Below are 18,503 nucleotides of genomic sequence, written 5' to 3' on the forward strand. Positions count from 1 at the left end.
CCTCTCTCCCTCTTTTCCTTAATAGTCTCCCTGGAGATCTTTCTTCCCATTTTCCCACTAAAAAAATCTAAAATAGTCAGGCATGGTGGTTCACGTCTGTAATCCTAGTACTTTGGGGTGCCAAGGTGGGAGGATTGCTTGAGCCCAGGAGTTCAAGACCAGCCTGGCCAACATAGTGAAACCCTGTCTCTACAAAAAATACAAAAAATTAGCTGGGCATGATAGGGCGCACCTGTAGTCCCAGCTACCAGGAGGTTGAGGTGGGAGGATCACCTGAGCCCAGGAGGTCAAAGCTGCAATGAGCTGTGATCACACCACTGCACTCTAGCCTGGGTAAGAGAGTAAGGCTCTGTATCAAAAAAATAAAATAAAATAAAAATAAATTTAAATTAAGTTGTTACTTATATATAGGTGGTCCTCGTTTTTCTCTTGAGGGCCATGATTCAACGGCCCAAAACTCATACAAGTCCCTCCAAGCCTTCTTTAAAGGTTCCATGTTTTGAACTCTTTCTAGTCAGATAAAATTCTTTAGAAGCCAATGAATTGATATTTTCTAACAAACATGAATGTAAAGTCTAATCCAAGGCCACATTAACAAATGACTTGAAAAATCCCTGATTATCAAAGAAACAATGTGCTTGCTGAAAATAGTATTAAAGCACTCTTAGTTCCCTAATTGTTAGCCGAAAATAATTTTCCCCATTCCCTTATTACTCTCTAAGCCCAAAACATCCTTCTCGAATGTCATAACTGTAAATTTATGAAATTATCCCAATTTTCAACAATATATCTTTATCATTGCTAAAATTCCACTGCAGGAAGACTAGAAACTGGCTGTATTAAGCACAATATCTGGCAATATTTGAAGAATTGAATCCATTTGAAATAAAAAGCTGGCCGGGCGCAGTGGCTCACGCCTGTAATCCCAGCACTTTGGGAGGCCGAGGCAGGCGGATCACCAGGTCAGATCGAGACCATCCTGGCTAACACAGTGAAACCCCATCTCTACTAAAAATACAAAAAACTAGCCGGGCGTGGTGGCCAGCGCCTGTAGTCCCAGCTACTCGGGAGGCTGAGGCAGGAGAATGGCATGAACCGGGAGGCAGAGTGTGCAAGTGAGCCAAGCTCGCACCACTGCACTCCAGCCTGGGCGACAGAGCAAGACTCCATCTCAAAAAACAAAAAACAAAAAAAAAAGAAAGAAAAAAAAGCTGACTGACTCAGTGTAAGCACTATGAACTATAAACACAATCTATTGGTTCAACATTAATAGAACACTTATAAAGATGAGATTGCCCCAAAATTCAGGCTCTTGGTTACACAGATTATTAGAGAGAAGGATAACCATACACTATGCCTGCTTTATTCACAGCAAGTTTTTCCTTTACATTATTCTAACAGAACCACCCGTTTGCTTACATGCCTTGAGTATTTATGAGTTAGCTAATGACTAAATTAACTTACTTAGAGTAAGCAAGATGCAATGTGAAATTTTAACTCAAGTGATAGAATCAAATTTTTAAAAATACTGAAATCGCAATTTTACAGCAAATTTTCTAGCAATATAGTATGTGATGCAGTGCTGTGTCTCCACAAAGAAAGTTTTTTTTTTTTCTCCTCTAGGATTAGGAAAAAGAAGTGATCACAGAGACTGAAAAAGAACAGGTAAAATATCGAAATATCTGAGTTCTAAGATTCTTATTCTCTCTCTAAACAACAAATACAGGGCCCTGCCTATTTCACACCTAAAGAGGATACCTTACCCATTTAATTTTTAAAGGACTCAGGCTGGGCTCCACTTATTTGCAGTTTTTTTTAAACATAATGTGCATGGGTCATTCATTCAAGAAATATTAAAGGAACACCAACTAAGTTGCAAGGAATTGCACTGAAGACAAAAATAAGACAGAATTAGACCTTGAAATCCTTGAAGTTTAATAGAAGGGATATCACCTTATTTATTCTAGGTGGGTTTTCTTTGCTTAGTAAGAGAAGACAAACATAGAATATTATTAAACACAGACTAAAAAATCAGCAGCAATGTTGGAAGGCTGATAATGTTTTTTAAATACCTATCTGTAAAATTTACTTCCTAAAACAAAAAGATCACGAAGCCCAATCATGCATCTTCCTGAAGGCATTTCAGTAAAGCAAGTGTATATGACTTCAAAAGTGGCCATACATTGGTAAGTAATTTTCAGAATGTTCATCTCTGGGATATGAAAGAAACCACATGCTAATTTACAGTCAGCCACTGATGATTATGAATAAGCACAATAAATGAATGACCCATGACCAATTACAGCATGGCATACATTTTTCTTACCTTTATAACCATCATAGATAAATACTTAAGCACAAGAAAGTTACCACTATTTTTTAAAAACACCAAAAAGCAACCTGTTCAGAAAAAAAGTACATATAAAGTCCACTCTATTTGTACAGTAAACTTTCAGTTTACCCTAAACAAACAAATCAGTGAGTATAATTATTAAAACGTAATTTAAAAGTCATATTCAAGCCCTATCGATAAACGCCACAAGCAAAAGCTATTTAGCATGTTATCAACACTGACCATATTTATGTGATAATGCTATCTTTTTTAAACAGTCAAGTGGCTAAAAAAACCCAAACTATTGTTAACAGAAATTCAACAATGTTGTTAATAGAGTGAATTCAACAAGATTCTCTAATCCTCAATATTTGTCAGCATCTTGATACCAGTTTCAAAATGAGGTGGAGAATCCCTTGTGGACTACATAGCATGCCTATTACCTATAAAAATGTAAACGCTTCTTGAATAACCAACGCTATAAAGAAGCTTTATATAGCTTTTCATAGTCTAGGAATGTTGGAAAGTTGATCACTACTGCGTGTTTTTTTTTTAAAAGGTATTTACAGGCCACAACTTGTTAATGTTAATACAAAACAAAGTTTTGCTCCTATTTCTTGGTATAAGAACAAAAACCGGCCGGGTGCAGTGGCTCACGTCTGTAATCCCAACACTTTGGGAGGCCTAGGCGGGCGGATCACAATGTCTGGAAATCGAGACCAGCCTGGCCAACATGGTGAAACCCCATCTCTACTAAAATGCAAAAAATTTGCCGCGCGTGGTGGAGCGCGCCTGTAGTCCCAGCTACTCAAGGAGGCTGAGGCAGGGGAATCGCTTGAACCCGGGAGGCGGAGGTTGCAGTGAGCCGAGATTGCGCCACTGCACTCCAGCCTGGCGACAGAGCAAGACTCCGTCTCAAAAAAAAAAAAAGAACAAAACCCAGCTCTTTTGGAAAAGAAAATAGGGCTTTATACTGAGACATTTAAGCCCGTAAAAACATTTCAAGAATCTGTCTTAACATCTACTAAGGTGATTATCATTGTGATTACGTGACAAAGATCTACTGCACCCATTCTAAAACATCGGGAATGTTTTCAGCAATAACTAGAGGTCTAATTTCAAAGAGGAAGACGTAAATTAGTGCTTTCAAGAGAAAAGAGCATCACTGTGCTGTTGGAAGTTAGTAACTAATATAAAAGCGGCCCTTCGCGGTTATAACAGGAAACTATTTTTGATTAAATAAGAGCTTGAGATTATCCACTGTAAGGCACTTCAGGATCTACGTTTATCTCTAACTTTTTCATCACATTTGTATGAAACAACTGTTTCGAGGGAAAACTTTTCTAAAAGGTACCAACTCTAAACCAAAAGGCCCACAGGCCTTCCAGAGGACGCCGGGCTCTAGAATAAATAAGAAATAACATCCCCAACAATATCACTCGAACCTAACAAATTTTAAGAAAAAAAGTTGCCTCCCAATGTCATGGCCATCGGGATTTTTACCTGTGAGGGTTTCGGGGTGGGGGGCGTGAGCGGGTTCGGGAGAGAACCAGTCGAAAAATCGAAGAACTAAAAACTCTCGGCTGGTGACTTCGCTAACGACACAGATCAAAAGATGGGATCGACAGGAGCCCCCGAAAAGTCCTCCGCCTGACAGGATTCCTCAGGTAGGGGGACTGTCACCTAAGCCAAGTTATCGTGGACAACAGCAAGGACCTAACACCTCAGCTCAGGCACAGGCAGGCTCACGGAGGGTTGCGCGGCGGGTTCTCGCTGTGGGCCCCCCGAGTCCCTCACCAGCCCGGCCCTGGAAAATCGGGGGTCCCCAGAGCACCGCCAGAGTGAAAACTCACCTGCGGCGGCCCAAGCTTCTCGGGAAACCGCCCAACGCCAGGCACAGGGGATTGGCCGAGTGGAGGTCCCGGCAGCGAGGAAGGAGGGCCTGACCCAGTCCAGCCCACTTTGCTCTCCGCTCACGGCCCCAGTACTGCCCAGTTCAATCGTCAACACCACCTGCCGGCGCGGCTCCTGCTCGCCGAGAATTTGAAGACAAACCCGCCAGGGTCACTTCCGGTGCCGGGGACGACCTCGGCGACTCTGGCGCACGCGGGGCGACGCCCCGGGAGCGAGGTCGCTGGGCGGGAGAGGCGGAAGAGGGTGTGGCCGGGCCCGGGGGCGCGCGTGCGCATTCTGGCACCGCCTCCTCCCAGCGGACGCGGCGGAGACCAGGGATAGTATAGACCTTGGTGTAGATGGTATTATAGTACTACCTCGCGCGCCTCTGTACCTTGTTCAGGTGCTTGCTCACTTTCCCTCCCACTTGATTTTCACCACACTCACACACACACCGAGGTCAGGTGTCTATTTTAGAGGTGAATGTCCAGGATCAAGCAATTCGTTTATGACAAATCCTGTTTTAGAACCTAGTATTCAGAATTCCCCAGCTGGGCTCCATGTCATGACATAACAATAGGGAGGAGGTAAACAAAGATTCTCGGACACACTGCTAGTGGGATTTTATTTTCTTGATTTTTTAATCACGGTTTTAATATGACCAGACAAGGAAAATGATGCTATTTCATGACTTACAGATATGTACTGCACAGGGCTTCCTCCAGTCTCAATCTCCACCCTCTGCCATCACTTGAGGCAGAATAGGGCACTTATCACACATTCCTTTAAAAACGCAAGGTGATTAAGTTTCTAACATTAAAGCATCCCGACTGGGCACAGTGGCTCATCCCTGTAATCCCAGCACTTTGGGAGGCTGAGGCGGGAGAATAGCTTGAGCCGGGAGTTCAAGACCAGCCTGGGCAATATAGTGAGACCCCCGTCTCTACAAAAAGTACAAAAATTGGCTGGACATGGTGGCGCACGCCTGTAGTCGCAACTACTCAGGAGGCTGACACAAGAAGATCACTTGAGCCCAGGAGTTAGAGGCTGCAGTGGGCCATGATGGCGCCATTGCACTCCAGTCTGGGAGACTAAGTGAGGCCCTATCTCTAAAAAAATAAAAGCACCCCAGTCATCTAACATAGACATGTAGAAGCAATTCAGGGGAAATACATCCATTCAGTCAACAAATGTTTACTCAGCAACTACTATGTGTGAGGCAGTGTTGGCACTGGGTATACAGTGGTCACAAAATAGAATGTTTCATGGGGCTTAAAGTCTTGTAACATCTCAACTGAGGGGAAAATAATAGTTTCACTGTAGTAAATATGAACTCTATTGTAATAGGGAACAGGAAACTATATTTAGTATATATTTTTGGAATCAAAACCAATTCAGGGAGGTACAGATTAATTACCCTAATTCAACCTTCATCCTTTATGTGAGTTCAAAGGTATGCTAATTTATAAAGCCAATTTACAGTTAAAAAACTTCTCAAAGGCCACAAAATGAATACATATTGTATGATTCCATTTATAAGAAATTCTAGGCCAGGCACGGTGGCTCACACCTGTAATCCCAGCACTTTGGGAGGCCGAGACGGGTGGGTCACTTGAGGTCAGGCGTTTGAGACCAGCCTGGCCAACATGGTGAAACCCCGTCTCTACTAAAAATACAAATATTAGCTGGGTCTGGTGGTGCACACCTGTAATCTCAGCTACTTGGGTGGCTGAGGCACGAGAATCGCTTGAACCCAGGAGGCAGAGGCTGCAGTGAGCCAAGATTGCGCCATTGCACTCCAGCCTGGGTGACAGAGCAAGACTCTGTCTCAAAAAAAAAAGAAAAAGAAAATAAATTTTAGAACAGGCAAAACTAATCTATAATAATAGCTGATCAGTGGTTGGCTGCCTGAGGCTGTATTCAGGAGGAGGGGGAGAAGAAATAGATTGCCAAAAGTCCCCAGGAAATGTTTAAGGTGATGGAAAGGAAATGTTCTGTTAGGGTAGTGCTTACACAGGTGTAAACATTTATTAAAATTCATCAACAGTACACAAACTGGGCACATTTTATTACGTGTACGTACGCGTATTATATATGAAGATTTTTTGGGTTTTTGTTGTTTTGTTGTTTTGAGACAGAGTGTAGCTCTGTCGCCCAAGCTGGAGTGTAGTGGTGCGATCTCAGCTCACTGCAACCTCCACCTCCCAGGTTGAAGCCTCACCCTCCCCGAGTAGCTGGGATTACAGGTGCCCGCCACCATGCCCAGCTAATTTTTGTATTTTTAGTAGAGACGGGGTTTCACTGTGTTGGCCAGTCTGGTCTCGAACTCCTGACCTCATGATCTGCCCGCCTCAGCCTCCCAAAGTGCTGGGATTACAAGTGTGAGCCACCGCTCCTGGCTGAAGACTTTTTTTAGGTGGAAAGACAAACCTCCAGAGAGTGGCTTACATTCACTACTTCCATTTCTTTACTAGCTGTACTAGTCAAGCGCGAGTGGGTTATGCTGTAGCAACCTCTAAGTCACAAAGGCTTCAACAACAGCATTTTTTTCTTATCTACTTTTTATGTTCATAGCTTGAGTGGATGCAGGCAGTGGGACCCTTGGCAGTGAAAAAAAGAAAGGGAAATAAATTGCACAGCCTCTGCCTGGATGTGAAACTTGCTGCTCTGCCTACATATTTTTGGCCAGAGCAAGTCACTGGTCAAGCCTGACTTCAAAGAAATGCAGGTGTTCATCTCTGCATTGTGCCTTGAAGAAGCAGAATATTTGTGTACCACTCTCATGACTAGGAGTCATTTCTTCTTTTACAGTGTGGCTTCTACAACCACCATCCTTCTAAAATGATTGTATCCAAACTGTGACTCAGAAAATCTGAGATTATATTTTCCTGGTGAATGGTCAGATTAATTTGGCAGAATCACAGGACACACAAAAAGAAGTTGGGGAAAAGAGGTAGAAAGATAGGTGCCAGCTAAAGAGTTTAAACTTTATTCAGTAGACAAAAGGGGACCCATTGAAAGGTATCAAATGAAGACATAAGTTATATAGCAAATAGGAGGATTAATTTGACAGCTAAACGTAGGAAGTTTTGGAGGGGAGAGAGAATAGATTGGGGGACTGTTGCAAGAGGTACTGTGACCCCTGGAATTACACAGAAGGGGAATGGCCATGAAGACCTTCTTCACATTATATATTTGTTTCTCTTGCCCCAGTGAGTAAACTTAATGAAGTCAGATACTTTGTCCATTTGAGTAGAGCAATGTCTGGCATATTGTAGGTGTTAATTAGATATTTGTAGAATAAATAAAATAATTTCAAAGAATTTGAGGGCCAAGTGTGGTGGCTCACGCCTGTAATCGCAGCACTTTGGGAAGCCAAGGCAGGAGGATCACCTGAGGTCAGGAGTTTGAGACCAGCCTGGCCAAAATGTCAAAACCCCATCTCTACTAAAAACACATAAATTAGTGGGTGTTCTGGTGGGCGCCTGTAGTCCCAGCTACTCGGGAGGCTGAGGCAGGAGAATCACTTGAACCCAGAAATGGAGGTTGCCGTGAGCAGAGATTGCACCACTGCACTCCAGCCTGGGCAACAGAGCAAGACTCTGTCTCAAAAAATAAATACATAAAAGAATTTGAGACACTTTTTACATTTCATGAGAGAAATTGGAAAGGACTTTTAGGACCAGTTTATTAACTTCACTCACGTGGTTGATGCATCTGGCATTCCTCTTCTATACTTCAAACATTTGAGCCATCTCCTGGGATACAGTATGTATAAGGCTAGAAAAATCTAACCATAAGTAAGATTTACTGAATTTTTAGATTATGTCACACCATAGCTGCAGTAACAGACTGGGACAGATTCACCAGTGTTCTTCACTAACCTTATACACATTCTTCCTAAACAACAGCTTCCATCACTGATCTGCTAATACCAGGCTGTTGAATGCTACCAAGAAAATCACATCTCTGTGAAGATTGACGTGCCATAATTTCATGTCTCTCTAACCCAGCCGAAACACTTTTCTGCCTGTCTCACTTCAGTTATGTCTCACTCTTCCCATCAGTTCAGACTTTCATTTTTTGAAACAGGGTCTTGCTCTGTCCCCCAGGCTGGAGTGCAGTGGCAGGATCTCGGCTCACCACAGCCTTGACCCACTAGGCTCAAGCCATCCTCCTGTCTCAGCCTCCTGAGTAGCTAGAACTACGGGCACATGCCACCAAGCCCAGAACATTTTTAAATTTTTTGTAGAGACAAGGTCTCACCATGTTGCCCAGGCTGGTCTCGAACTCCTGGGTTCAGATGATCTTCCCACTGCAGCCTCCCAAAGTGCTGGGATTACAGATGTGAGCCAGTGCACCCAACCTATTTCAGACTTTTACCCCAGAAAGGCAGCTACCCAGCCCTTTCTGCCCTTTCAGTGAATTACTATGCCTCCAACCTCAAAGAAATAGAAGCTATCAGAAATTCTCTCAACTTGGGCCAGGCACGGTGGTTCAGGCCTGTAATCTCAGCACTTTGGGAGGTCGAGGTGGGTGGATCACCTGAGGTCAGGAGTTCAAGACCAGGCTGTCCAACATGGTGAATCCCTATCTCTACTAAAAATACAAAAATTAGCTGGGCATGGTGGCACGTGCCTATAATCCCAGCTACTTGGGAGGCTGAGGCAGGCGAATTGCTTGAACCCAGGAGGCAGAGCTTTCAGTGAACCGAGATCACACCACTGCACTCCAGCCTGGGCAACATAGCAAGACCCTGTCTCAAAGAATAATAATTAAAAAAAAAAAGAAATTCTCTCAGCTTGCTCACTGCGGCAGAGACTGGATGCCAAATACCCATTCTCATAACAGAACCTGGTTGATAAAATCAGACCACCTGGAATGACTATTTCCCAGACACTCTTGCTGCTAGATGTGACCATGGATCTAACTTCTGGCAGTGAAAGTGTGTGTAGAACTTTTAGGAAGGCATCTTTAAAAGGAGAAGCCATAGAAATCTCCCTCCACCCCTCCCCCTCTCTTTTCACCAGGTGAGAACAAGGAAAAGAAGGCTGGGCGCAGTGGCTCACATCTGTAATCCCAACACTTTGGAAGGCTGAGGTGGGTGGATTGCTTGAGCCCAGGAGTTTGAGACCAGCCTGGGCAATATGATAAAAACCTAATTTCTACTAAAAACACAAAAATTAGCTGGACGTGGTGGCGGGCACCTGTAATCCCAGCTACTCTGGAGGCTAAGGCACAAGAATTGCTTGAATCTGGGAGGCGGAGGTTGCAGTGAGCCATCGTGCCGCTGCACTCCAGCCTGGGAGACAGAGCAAGACGCAATATAAAAAAAAACCCGAAAAACAAAGAAACAAACAAACAAAAAAACCACACACACCCAAGGTGTAGAGAACATAAGCAGCCACTACTAACCAGAGCAAACTTTAGGTTGACAAGGACAGTAGAATTGAACAGATGAAGTGTGGGCTGACTTTGTGGAGCTGCCATACCAGAAGTGGACTGCCAACTTCAGACATTATATGTCTAAGGTATGGCTGTTTTGGGTTTTATGTGCAGCTGAGCTTAACCTAAATTAATACTCTTACCCTCCAACTTACAAACTTCTTTGCCTCACATCTGCCTTTTGGTTTTTGCCTCACGTCCCAATGAATGTGTATATTCCTTTGTCTAAATCCAGTTCTTCTACTTGGACTTAAAGTTTTGAGTTGTTTTTTTTATTCCATTTTATGTTATATATTTGGATAGGCAATGCATTCACATGATGCAAAATCAAATGATATAAAGGGTTATATAGTGAGAAGTATTTCTACGATTCTTGTCACCCTACAAATCCATTTTACCATTCCCAGAGGCAATCGAAGATACCAAATTCAGGGCTGGGCGTGGTGGCTCACGCCTGTAATCCCCAGCACTTTGGGAGGCCCAGGCAGGTGGATCACCTAAGGTCAGGAGTTTGAGACCAGCCTGGCCAACATGGTGAAACCCCGTCTCTACTAAAAAATATAAAAATTAGCCAGGGGTGGTGGCGGACACCTGTAATCCCAGATACTTGGGAGGCTGAGGAAGGAGAATCACTTGAACCCAGGAGGTGGAGGTTGCAGTGAGCCAAGATCACACCATTGCACTCCAGCCTGGGCAACAAAGTGAGACTCTGTCTCAAAAAAAAAGGATACCAAATTCGTTCATTACCTTTCAGAGATATTATTTTAGTATGCACTCGATTGGAAGAAATGGTGGCTGAACATAAAAAAGAATGAGTTAATGTCCTTTGCAGGGACATGGATGAAGCTGGAAGCCATCATTCTTAGCAAACTAACACAGGAACAGAAAACCAAACACCGCATGTTCTCACTCACAAGTAGGAATTGAATAATGAGAACACGGGTGCACAGGAAGGGGAACATCACACACCGGGGCCTGTCAGGGGGTGGAGGGCTAGGGGAGGGATAGCATTAGGAGAAATACCTAATGTAGATGACGAGTTGATGGGTGCAGCAAACTACCACGGTACACGTATAACTATGTAACAAACCTGCACGTTCTGCACATGTATCCCAGAACTTAAGTATAATTTAAAAAAGGATGGAAAAAAAAAAGAAGAAAGAAATGGTGGCTAAAAAAAATCTTGCATTAATGAAAACCATTGCTCCACAGACTTAAGAAGCTCAATGAACCCCAAGCACAAGAAAAATAAACAAAATGACACCAGGCACATCGTAATTAAGTTGCTTAACATGGGCGACAGAAAACCCTTAAAAGTGAATATTGGTTCAAATATCACAGACTCTCAAAACTCACACCAAATTTTAGTAGATTTTCTTGAGTAATCTTCCCTCCCCTCCCTTCTCCTCCTCTCTGCTCACTTCTCTTCTCCTTTTGGAGTCTCTCTCTGTCTCCCAGGCTGGAGTGCAGTGGTGATCTCGGCTCACTGCAACCTCTGCCTCCGGGATTCAAGTGATTCTCCTGCCTCAGCCTCCTGAGTAGCTAGGACTACAGGCATGCACCACCACACCTGCTAATTTTTGTATTTTTAGTAGAGACGGGGTTTCACCATGTTGGCCAGCCTGATCTCAAACTCCTGACCTCAAGTGATCTGCCTACCTCAGCCTCCCAAAGTGTTGGGATTACAGGCGTGAGCCACCGCACCCAGCCTTCCCTACATATTTGATTCATGATTCAGCCAAAGATTTGGGCCTTTCTCAGGCAAGATGTCATAAAAACAGAATACTCATCTAGTGCCCTTCCTCTCTTCCAAGGATCAGCTCCGTTCCAGAATTTGCCTGGTTTTGTTCCATTCCAATATCTTTTGGTAGTTGGGTATTTTCCCCCAGACTTTATAGTTGTTAGCTGTCATACAGTAAATCCATTAGGATCTGATTGGTTGTATTAGAAGCAGAATCTGGAATTACCTTTTAAGGTCATTTTGGTTGACAGGTTGGATAATAAACTTAAGGTACCAGAATAAAGTAAGACTCGTGTTAGAAAATTATTACATTAATTCAGGCTGATGAGGACCTTAACCAAATTAGTTAACAACAAGAATAAAGATGATGAATTAGAGAAAAACCTAAGAGGTAAAATAACTGAATTTTATGGTTGAGTCCATAGGAGATGGCCAAAGTACAAAATGACTTTGTTAAATTGTTCTGCAAATCAGATTATACACTAATACAAATTGCATGCTGTATTACTTAAGGTATAGGCTCAGCAGCAGTAACAAATGGGTATTATAGATATAATTTGATTTTTCTCCCCTCTCTCACATTCTGCAGTCAGTCCAGACTAGAAAGATGACCCTGCTTCACACAGTCTCTCAGGTAATCAGATTGTATTCATTTGGTTGATTCACCATCACTAGAGTGTTTGTTTTTTGTTTTTTTTTTTGAGATGGAGTCTCGCTCTGTTGCGCAGGCTGGAGTGTAGTGGCGTGATCTAGGCTCATTGCAACCTCTGCCTCCTGGGTTCAAGCGATTCTCCTGCCTCAGCCTCCAGAGTAGCTGGGACTACAGGCGTGCACCACTACGCCCAGCTAATTTTTGTATTTTTAGTAGAGACGGGTTTCACCATGTTAGTTGGCCAGGATGGTCTCAATCTCTTGACCTCGTGATCCGCCCGCCTTGGCCTCCCAAAGTGCTGGGATTACAGGTGTGAGCCACTGCACCCAGCCACTAGAGTGTTTTTCTAATTTTCATGGTCAATATAAAGTCACCACTATGTACGTGTTCCATCCTGTGGGAAGAGGTAAAAAGCAAGTGGTGGGCAAGCAATGTCAACTTTAATTATATGTATAATTTGCACATACCACGTCTGCTCATATCCCAATGGCCAAAACCTAGTCATGTGCCCAAAACTAATTACAAGGGAATAGGAGAAACATGGACTCTACTGGGGTAGTCAAAACTTAGAAAGGGATATTGGCTCTATTAGTAAAAGGAAAAATGGGATAGTTGATACTGGGGAGCAAGAGTGGCCTCTGTCATTTGTCAACCCCTCTGTGAACTAGGTATTCATGAGAGTCTTTTTTTTCTCCTGCAGAATAAATTTAACCCTTCCTCAAGGGAAACAACCCAAAGTTCCATTCATAGCCTAAATCCAGCAAAATGTTTGGAATCTCTGGGTAGCTCTGTTACTGAAAGAAAGGAGGAAAAACTGGACAATAACTGTCTGTTTGGCAACCTCCCTCTACTCTTCACATACACAAGCAGATGTGCATGTGTGTGTGTGTGTGTGTAGCAAAGTATAGTCACAATTTTAAGTACACCAAATGTGGGCCCACAATGTAGCACAATAAATCATAGGAATAATGCAATTTGTGTCAGCTGTACAACAACCTTATGTAGAACAAATACAAACTTACAAGGGAGTGCAAACAAGAGGATAAAAGAAGATCTAATGATGGTAATGCTTGAAAAGAGGATGAAAAACAGTACTTGTTTATCCATATAAAGTTGATATAATATATAATATCAACATATATATTTTGACACTGGTTCAGGTCTGTAATCCCAATACTTTGGGAGGCAGAGGCGGGAGGATTGCTTGCATCCAGGAGTTTGAGATCAGACTGGGCAACTTAGCAAGACTCCATCTCTACAAATATAAAAATAAAAAATTAGCTGCGTGTGGTGGCACACTCCTGTAGTCCTAGCTACTTGGGAGACAAAAGCAGGAGGACAGCTTGAGCCCAGAGTTCGAGGTTAAAGTGAGCTTTGATCTTGCCACTGCACTCCAGCCTGGGTGACAGAGCAAGACCATCTCTAAGAAATAAAACAAACAAAAAGGATTATAAAGGAAAACAGATTAACCAACAATTTTACATTTAAAAAATTATATACCATAATCAAATGGTACTAAATGTAGAATTTAATCATTAAATTCTAAGCTTGTAATCTAATGGAAGCCTTTAACAGGAAATATTGTACTTATATTGGACAAAATGAAAACATTTAAATGAAAACATTTGACATTTACATGATACTCAGTTTGCCTTAACCTAAGTACTATCATTAGTTATTTTAATTCCAAAGCATCAAAATTTTAATCATAACTTTCTCAGAGAATAAAAAGATTTACATAAATTTTTGAATCAGAAAACAACATAGTTAAGCAGTGTAAAAATTAGCTTTCCGCACATAATTGAAAGATTTGAATTTTTTTTATTATCCCAGCAAACATTACACTAGAGAAAATGATTGGGAAAATACAAATAAGTTCATTAAAAACACAGGCTGATTATTCATATCTATTACATTCAGAATTATGCGAAACAGTTATATTGCAAAGCTGTAATTCTTTTTCTAACAAAGCATGATTTTATAAAACTTTAATGTTGCCTCTGATTCAATTTTAATACAAAATACTTATATACACAATACAATATAAAAGTAAACTGTGTAGTGCCTTCCACAAAGGGATATATTAAGGCGCTTTACAAATATACCAATATTTTGACCCAAATTACTTTTTGCTTTAGATTAAAACAGGCTAAATGTTCCACTTTAAATACCAAAGGGATGTTTATTAAAAATTTTTTATCTAAAATACCTTGGGTAACAGCAGCAGCAATGTCTAAAAATCCTCCCACTGTATTCTCTAATTTCTAACACATTAAGTCAGAATAAAACAATTCCACTCACAGTTTTGCACTTTGCAACAGCAGAAGGTAATAACTTTTTAAAAAAGTCAATCTCAAAGTGACTTTTTAGTCATACATTCTATAGTTTCTATTACAAATAAGAAGGTAGAAAAGATACAGCAGTAGGGCCTGCCTTGTGATGTCACTGGACAATACATAACAGTATCTACAATTACATAATTATAGAACACATCTTATAAATACTATTGATATGCATAAAAAGGGTAAGTATAATAAAGACAGCAAGTTTTTAATAAGAAAATTATTTTAAAAGAAAACATATAGGACCAATGTTTTCACTCCATTTCAATGGAAAGCATCTATATTTTTAACATTGTTTTTCTCATCTTTTTGGTCAGGAAGCACCAGATTCTATACTGGAAGAAGTAGATGTAGTTTTGGAATAAGATAGCTGATAAGTATATCCAAACTGTTAAAATTGCTGATACCAAAGGCATGTATACTGCTTCAGATAAATGCAAAAAGCTTATAGTATCAGAGGAAATTTTAAAAGAATACACATTTGCGCCAGGCGCGGTGGGTCACGTCTGTAATCCCAGCACTTTGGGAGGCTGAGGTGGGCATATAACTGGAGCCCAGGAATTCCACACCAACCTGGGCAACATGGTGAAACCCCACCTCTACTAAAGATACAAAAATTAGCTGGGCTTGGTGGCGCATGCCCAGCTACTTGGGAGGCTGAGGCGGGAGGACTGCGTGAGCCCCCAAGGTTGAGGATGCAGTGAGCTGTGAAGCGCCACTGCCCTCCAGCCTGGGTGACAGAGTGAGACCCTGTCTCAAAACAAAAAACAAAAAAAGAATACAAAATTTGTAGTGTCTGTTACATTTCAGCAATAGGGAGAATACAGATTTTGTGGGAAGGGAAGGGGGAGGAGACAGCACCTTAGTTTTCCTACAACATAAATGTAACAAAGTTATTTTCTACTGTATTGCACCTTAGTCCAAAAGTAAAACAACTAATGAAAATTTAAATAAATCAGACTGAAAAAGCCCAAAGAGTAAGAGGAATACCTTATAAATGTGAGTACCCACCTAAAAATTCTTGAACTACTTTGTTTTGCATAGGATTTTATGGGACTAACCAAATGTTCCATGAACCATGAGGTGAAGACTGCGATTTCATGATAGTACATTGTTTTACAATTCTGATTAGAAATCCTTCAGAAATATTTCTGTATCAAGCTTGTAATGAGCCTAACATTTCAGTCCCCTCCAAATGACATATTAAAACAACTTAATGTACCAGCAAGAGAGGCATTCATAAGGTCACCTTATATCACATGCTACAGACCTTTTCCATCACAAATTATCAGCTTATATAAGATGTGCTGAGTAGTGATTGGTAAGTTAAAAACAAAGTTCTTAGTTTAATGTATCAATTTTCTCATGGCACAGAGGTCCATAACCTACAGCCTGTGATAGGTTTCAATATGTCCAAAATCCCTTGAAACTGCATGCAACATTGTATGTGTATGTGTTGTTGTTTTTTTTTTCTAGGAAGAGTCCACAGCTTCCTTCAGATTCTCAAAAGAACCACTAACCCCAAAAGACCCACGATAACACAGTAGTGGGTTTTCAGGCTGAGCTCTGAAAGGACCACCTGTAGAAAGGTGGGAAGTGTGGGCTAATAAGTGTTCTTTGCCCTGACTCTCCAATTCAACTGCAACAGCTCTGCCTTTAATTTTACTACATATACGGTTTCAATTAGCTTTTATGCGAAGAAAGCTAAAAGTATGAAAATCACTAAAATTATGCCTCCAATCTACAAATAGTAACTTTTGATAAAAACAATCCCTTATCAGTGGAGCTTAAGAAAAGGAAATAAAATACAACACAAATTTTACTATGGTCAAAATAGAGCCTTTTTCCCCTTCCTAAAAGATAAGCTACATGTATTTTGGTATGAAACCTTAATCTTCCTTAGAACCTAAGCGTTATACATAATAGGCATGTTGAACGCATTATTGAACCTTAAATAAATTAGGAGGACTTGAATTTTCTACTAAGACCACTCTGTAAACTTTCCTAATTATTAATGGCCATCTTAAGAGTTAATTTTTTCACCAATTAATCTGCCCTTAGGTAAAATATTGCCAGATAGCCAGATTTTCCTTTGCCAATAACAATCTGTATATGCAGCACTGTTCTGAAAGAGGAAACAGGTAACATTGATGATATAATCAAAATAGTTACTATACAGGAAAAGTATATGAAAATTAAAATAATTATCTGCTTAGGATGGTGAGAAATATTTTAGCTTTTAGTATTGAACATTTCAATTTATGGCAGCTTTGTTCCCTTTTAAAATTGGAAGCAGCATCAAAAATACCAATATGGAAAAAAAGCTAGTAGTGCTTTGGCTTCTTTTAAAGCCAGTAATTCTTGAGAAATAAATGCAAGAAGATTAAATAGATTAAATATTCCACGGGGCGGGGGGTGGGGGGGAAGATAAATGCATTATTTTTCCTTCTGACAAACATATTAATATTTTTTCAACCCTGTATTCCTTAGTTTCAGGATGTGAATTATACAGATTATCATTAGCCTAGGAACACTCACCAACACGATGGCTTAATTTCTCTAGCTTATTTTCTACCAAAAACAAGGTTATGAGGGGAAAAAAGAGCTCTGTAAAATACGGGGTATGTTTCATATTTGGTTAAAGCAAGATAAAACTAAAACTGTCTTTCAAAAAAATTTCAAAAACTCTTGTATTTTAAAATTATTTAGCATATATACAAATAGATACCAGGTTTCTCCTTTTAAACAAAGCACTACTTATTTTAAGTACTTTAAGTACCAAGAACTGACTATAATATTCAGTTCATAATTTACTTTCCTTATAACAATTTTTTTCTAAATACTGATTTAAATGGCTGGAATAAATTAACATTTTAAAAGGATTTCCCATAATTTAGGAAAATAAAATATTGTACACAGAGCACACATATATAGCTCTGTCATATTTGCATAATTTTACTCTCAGAACCTCAAAACACCTCGCATTTCAGGCCCTTCTACAAATCCTCATTACATTTATTTACTAGTGTGTTAAACATATACTAGATCGCGATTTTTAATCTCTGAGCCTGTGTTTTGATCATCTTCATCCGACTGCTGCTCTGAGCCTTGTGAATTAATGTATTCATATTCAATAGGCTTCGGATAATTATATGGGTAGCCATTGTCATCAAAAAACCTTCGGAAGGTAAATTCATAGAATGCATGTTCAGGATGCTTTCCATTTTTATACCATCCATTGAGAGTGTCATTTACATTTTCTTCCTCGTTATCATCACTCCATAATTTATCAGGATCAACAGGATCAAAATTTGATGTATCTGTTGGGTGTGTGATTTTAGGAATGTATGAAGCAGATTGCTGTCTCAGGTCACTGGAGAAATCAATTGTTTTAAAAAATGGATGAGCTTTTATTTCATCAGCACCATTCTTGCCTAAGCGATCTTCGGGTCCTCGGCAAAGTTTAATAATAAGATCAGAAGCTTCAGGACTGAGTTTAGCTTGTGGTGGAATGTGAAGAGATGTTTGCCAGTTGATAACCTTTAAAGATTTTTTAAAATTAGGGGGAAGAGATAAATTAGAAAAATAAAGATTTCCTTCAAGTTTTATACCAAAAGTCTCACTGGGCTATTTTTGTATTTTAAATAAATTACATGATATTTTGCTGGAAAATAATTTTTTCTCCTATCCCATCCTCTCCAGGCAACTTCTACTCACATTATAAGACTCACTGTCAGTTTTAATCTCCCCTAGTAAACCTTTTTGCCTATGGTAGAATTGACTACTTCTACTCTGCCTCCCCTGTACCATATATTTATTTCTATCATATTTCTAATAGCTTGTGGTACCTATTTATGTTTATGTCCTACTGAAATATATCCATGAAGGCTAGGGATTATGTTTTAGTGGTCTTTGTATCTCCTAGTGCTCAGTAAATTGCCTGGCACATACTTAATACATGTTTGATAAAACTTTTTCTGGTGCCAAGCGTGGTGGCTTTTGCCTGTAATCCCAGCACCCTGGGAGGCGGAGGTGGGAGGACTGCTTGAAGCCGGGAAGATTCAAGACAAACCTGGGCAACAAAGCGAGACCCCCTCT

At 40.6% G+C, this 18,503-nt stretch overlaps 2 protein-coding genes across 8 annotated transcripts in view; both read right to left on the reverse strand.

Annotated features, from left to right (window-relative positions):
• KATNA1 (katanin catalytic subunit A1) overlaps nt 1-4,780 on the reverse strand; it is a 53,895-nt gene extending 49,115 nt beyond the window's left edge. Inside the window, exon 1 of one of the 5 annotated variants that reach the window (XM_009452197.3) lies at nt 4,620-4,780. The gene's annotated coding sequence lies outside the window, so the exon portion shown is untranslated. Of the gene's footprint in view, nt 1-3,835 lie in introns of all 5 variants that reach the window. The other 4 variants (XM_001173304.5, XM_016956456.3, XM_009452198.4 and 1 more) reach the window with 4 other exon arrangements.
• Nucleotides 4,781-13,864: 9,084 nt separating this feature from the next.
• Nucleotides 13,865-18,503, reverse strand: part of LATS1 (large tumor suppressor kinase 1) — a 59,521-nt gene continuing 54,882 nt past the window's right edge. For all 3 annotated transcript variants that reach the window (XM_001173355.7, XM_054686405.2, XM_016956455.3), the window contains one exon: nt 13,865-17,945. In XM_001173355.7, coding sequence (XP_001173355.1) covers nt 17,436-17,945 — 510 coding nt within the window. In that variant the 3' untranslated portion in view covers nt 13,865-17,435. The remainder of the gene's footprint in view (nt 17,946-18,503) is intronic.

Source organism: Pan troglodytes, chromosome 5, assembly GCF_028858775.2.
Source record: "Pan troglodytes isolate AG18354 chromosome 5, NHGRI_mPanTro3-v2.0_pri, whole genome shotgun sequence".
Classification (NCBI taxonomy): domain Eukaryota; kingdom Metazoa; phylum Chordata; class Mammalia; order Primates; family Hominidae; genus Pan; species Pan troglodytes.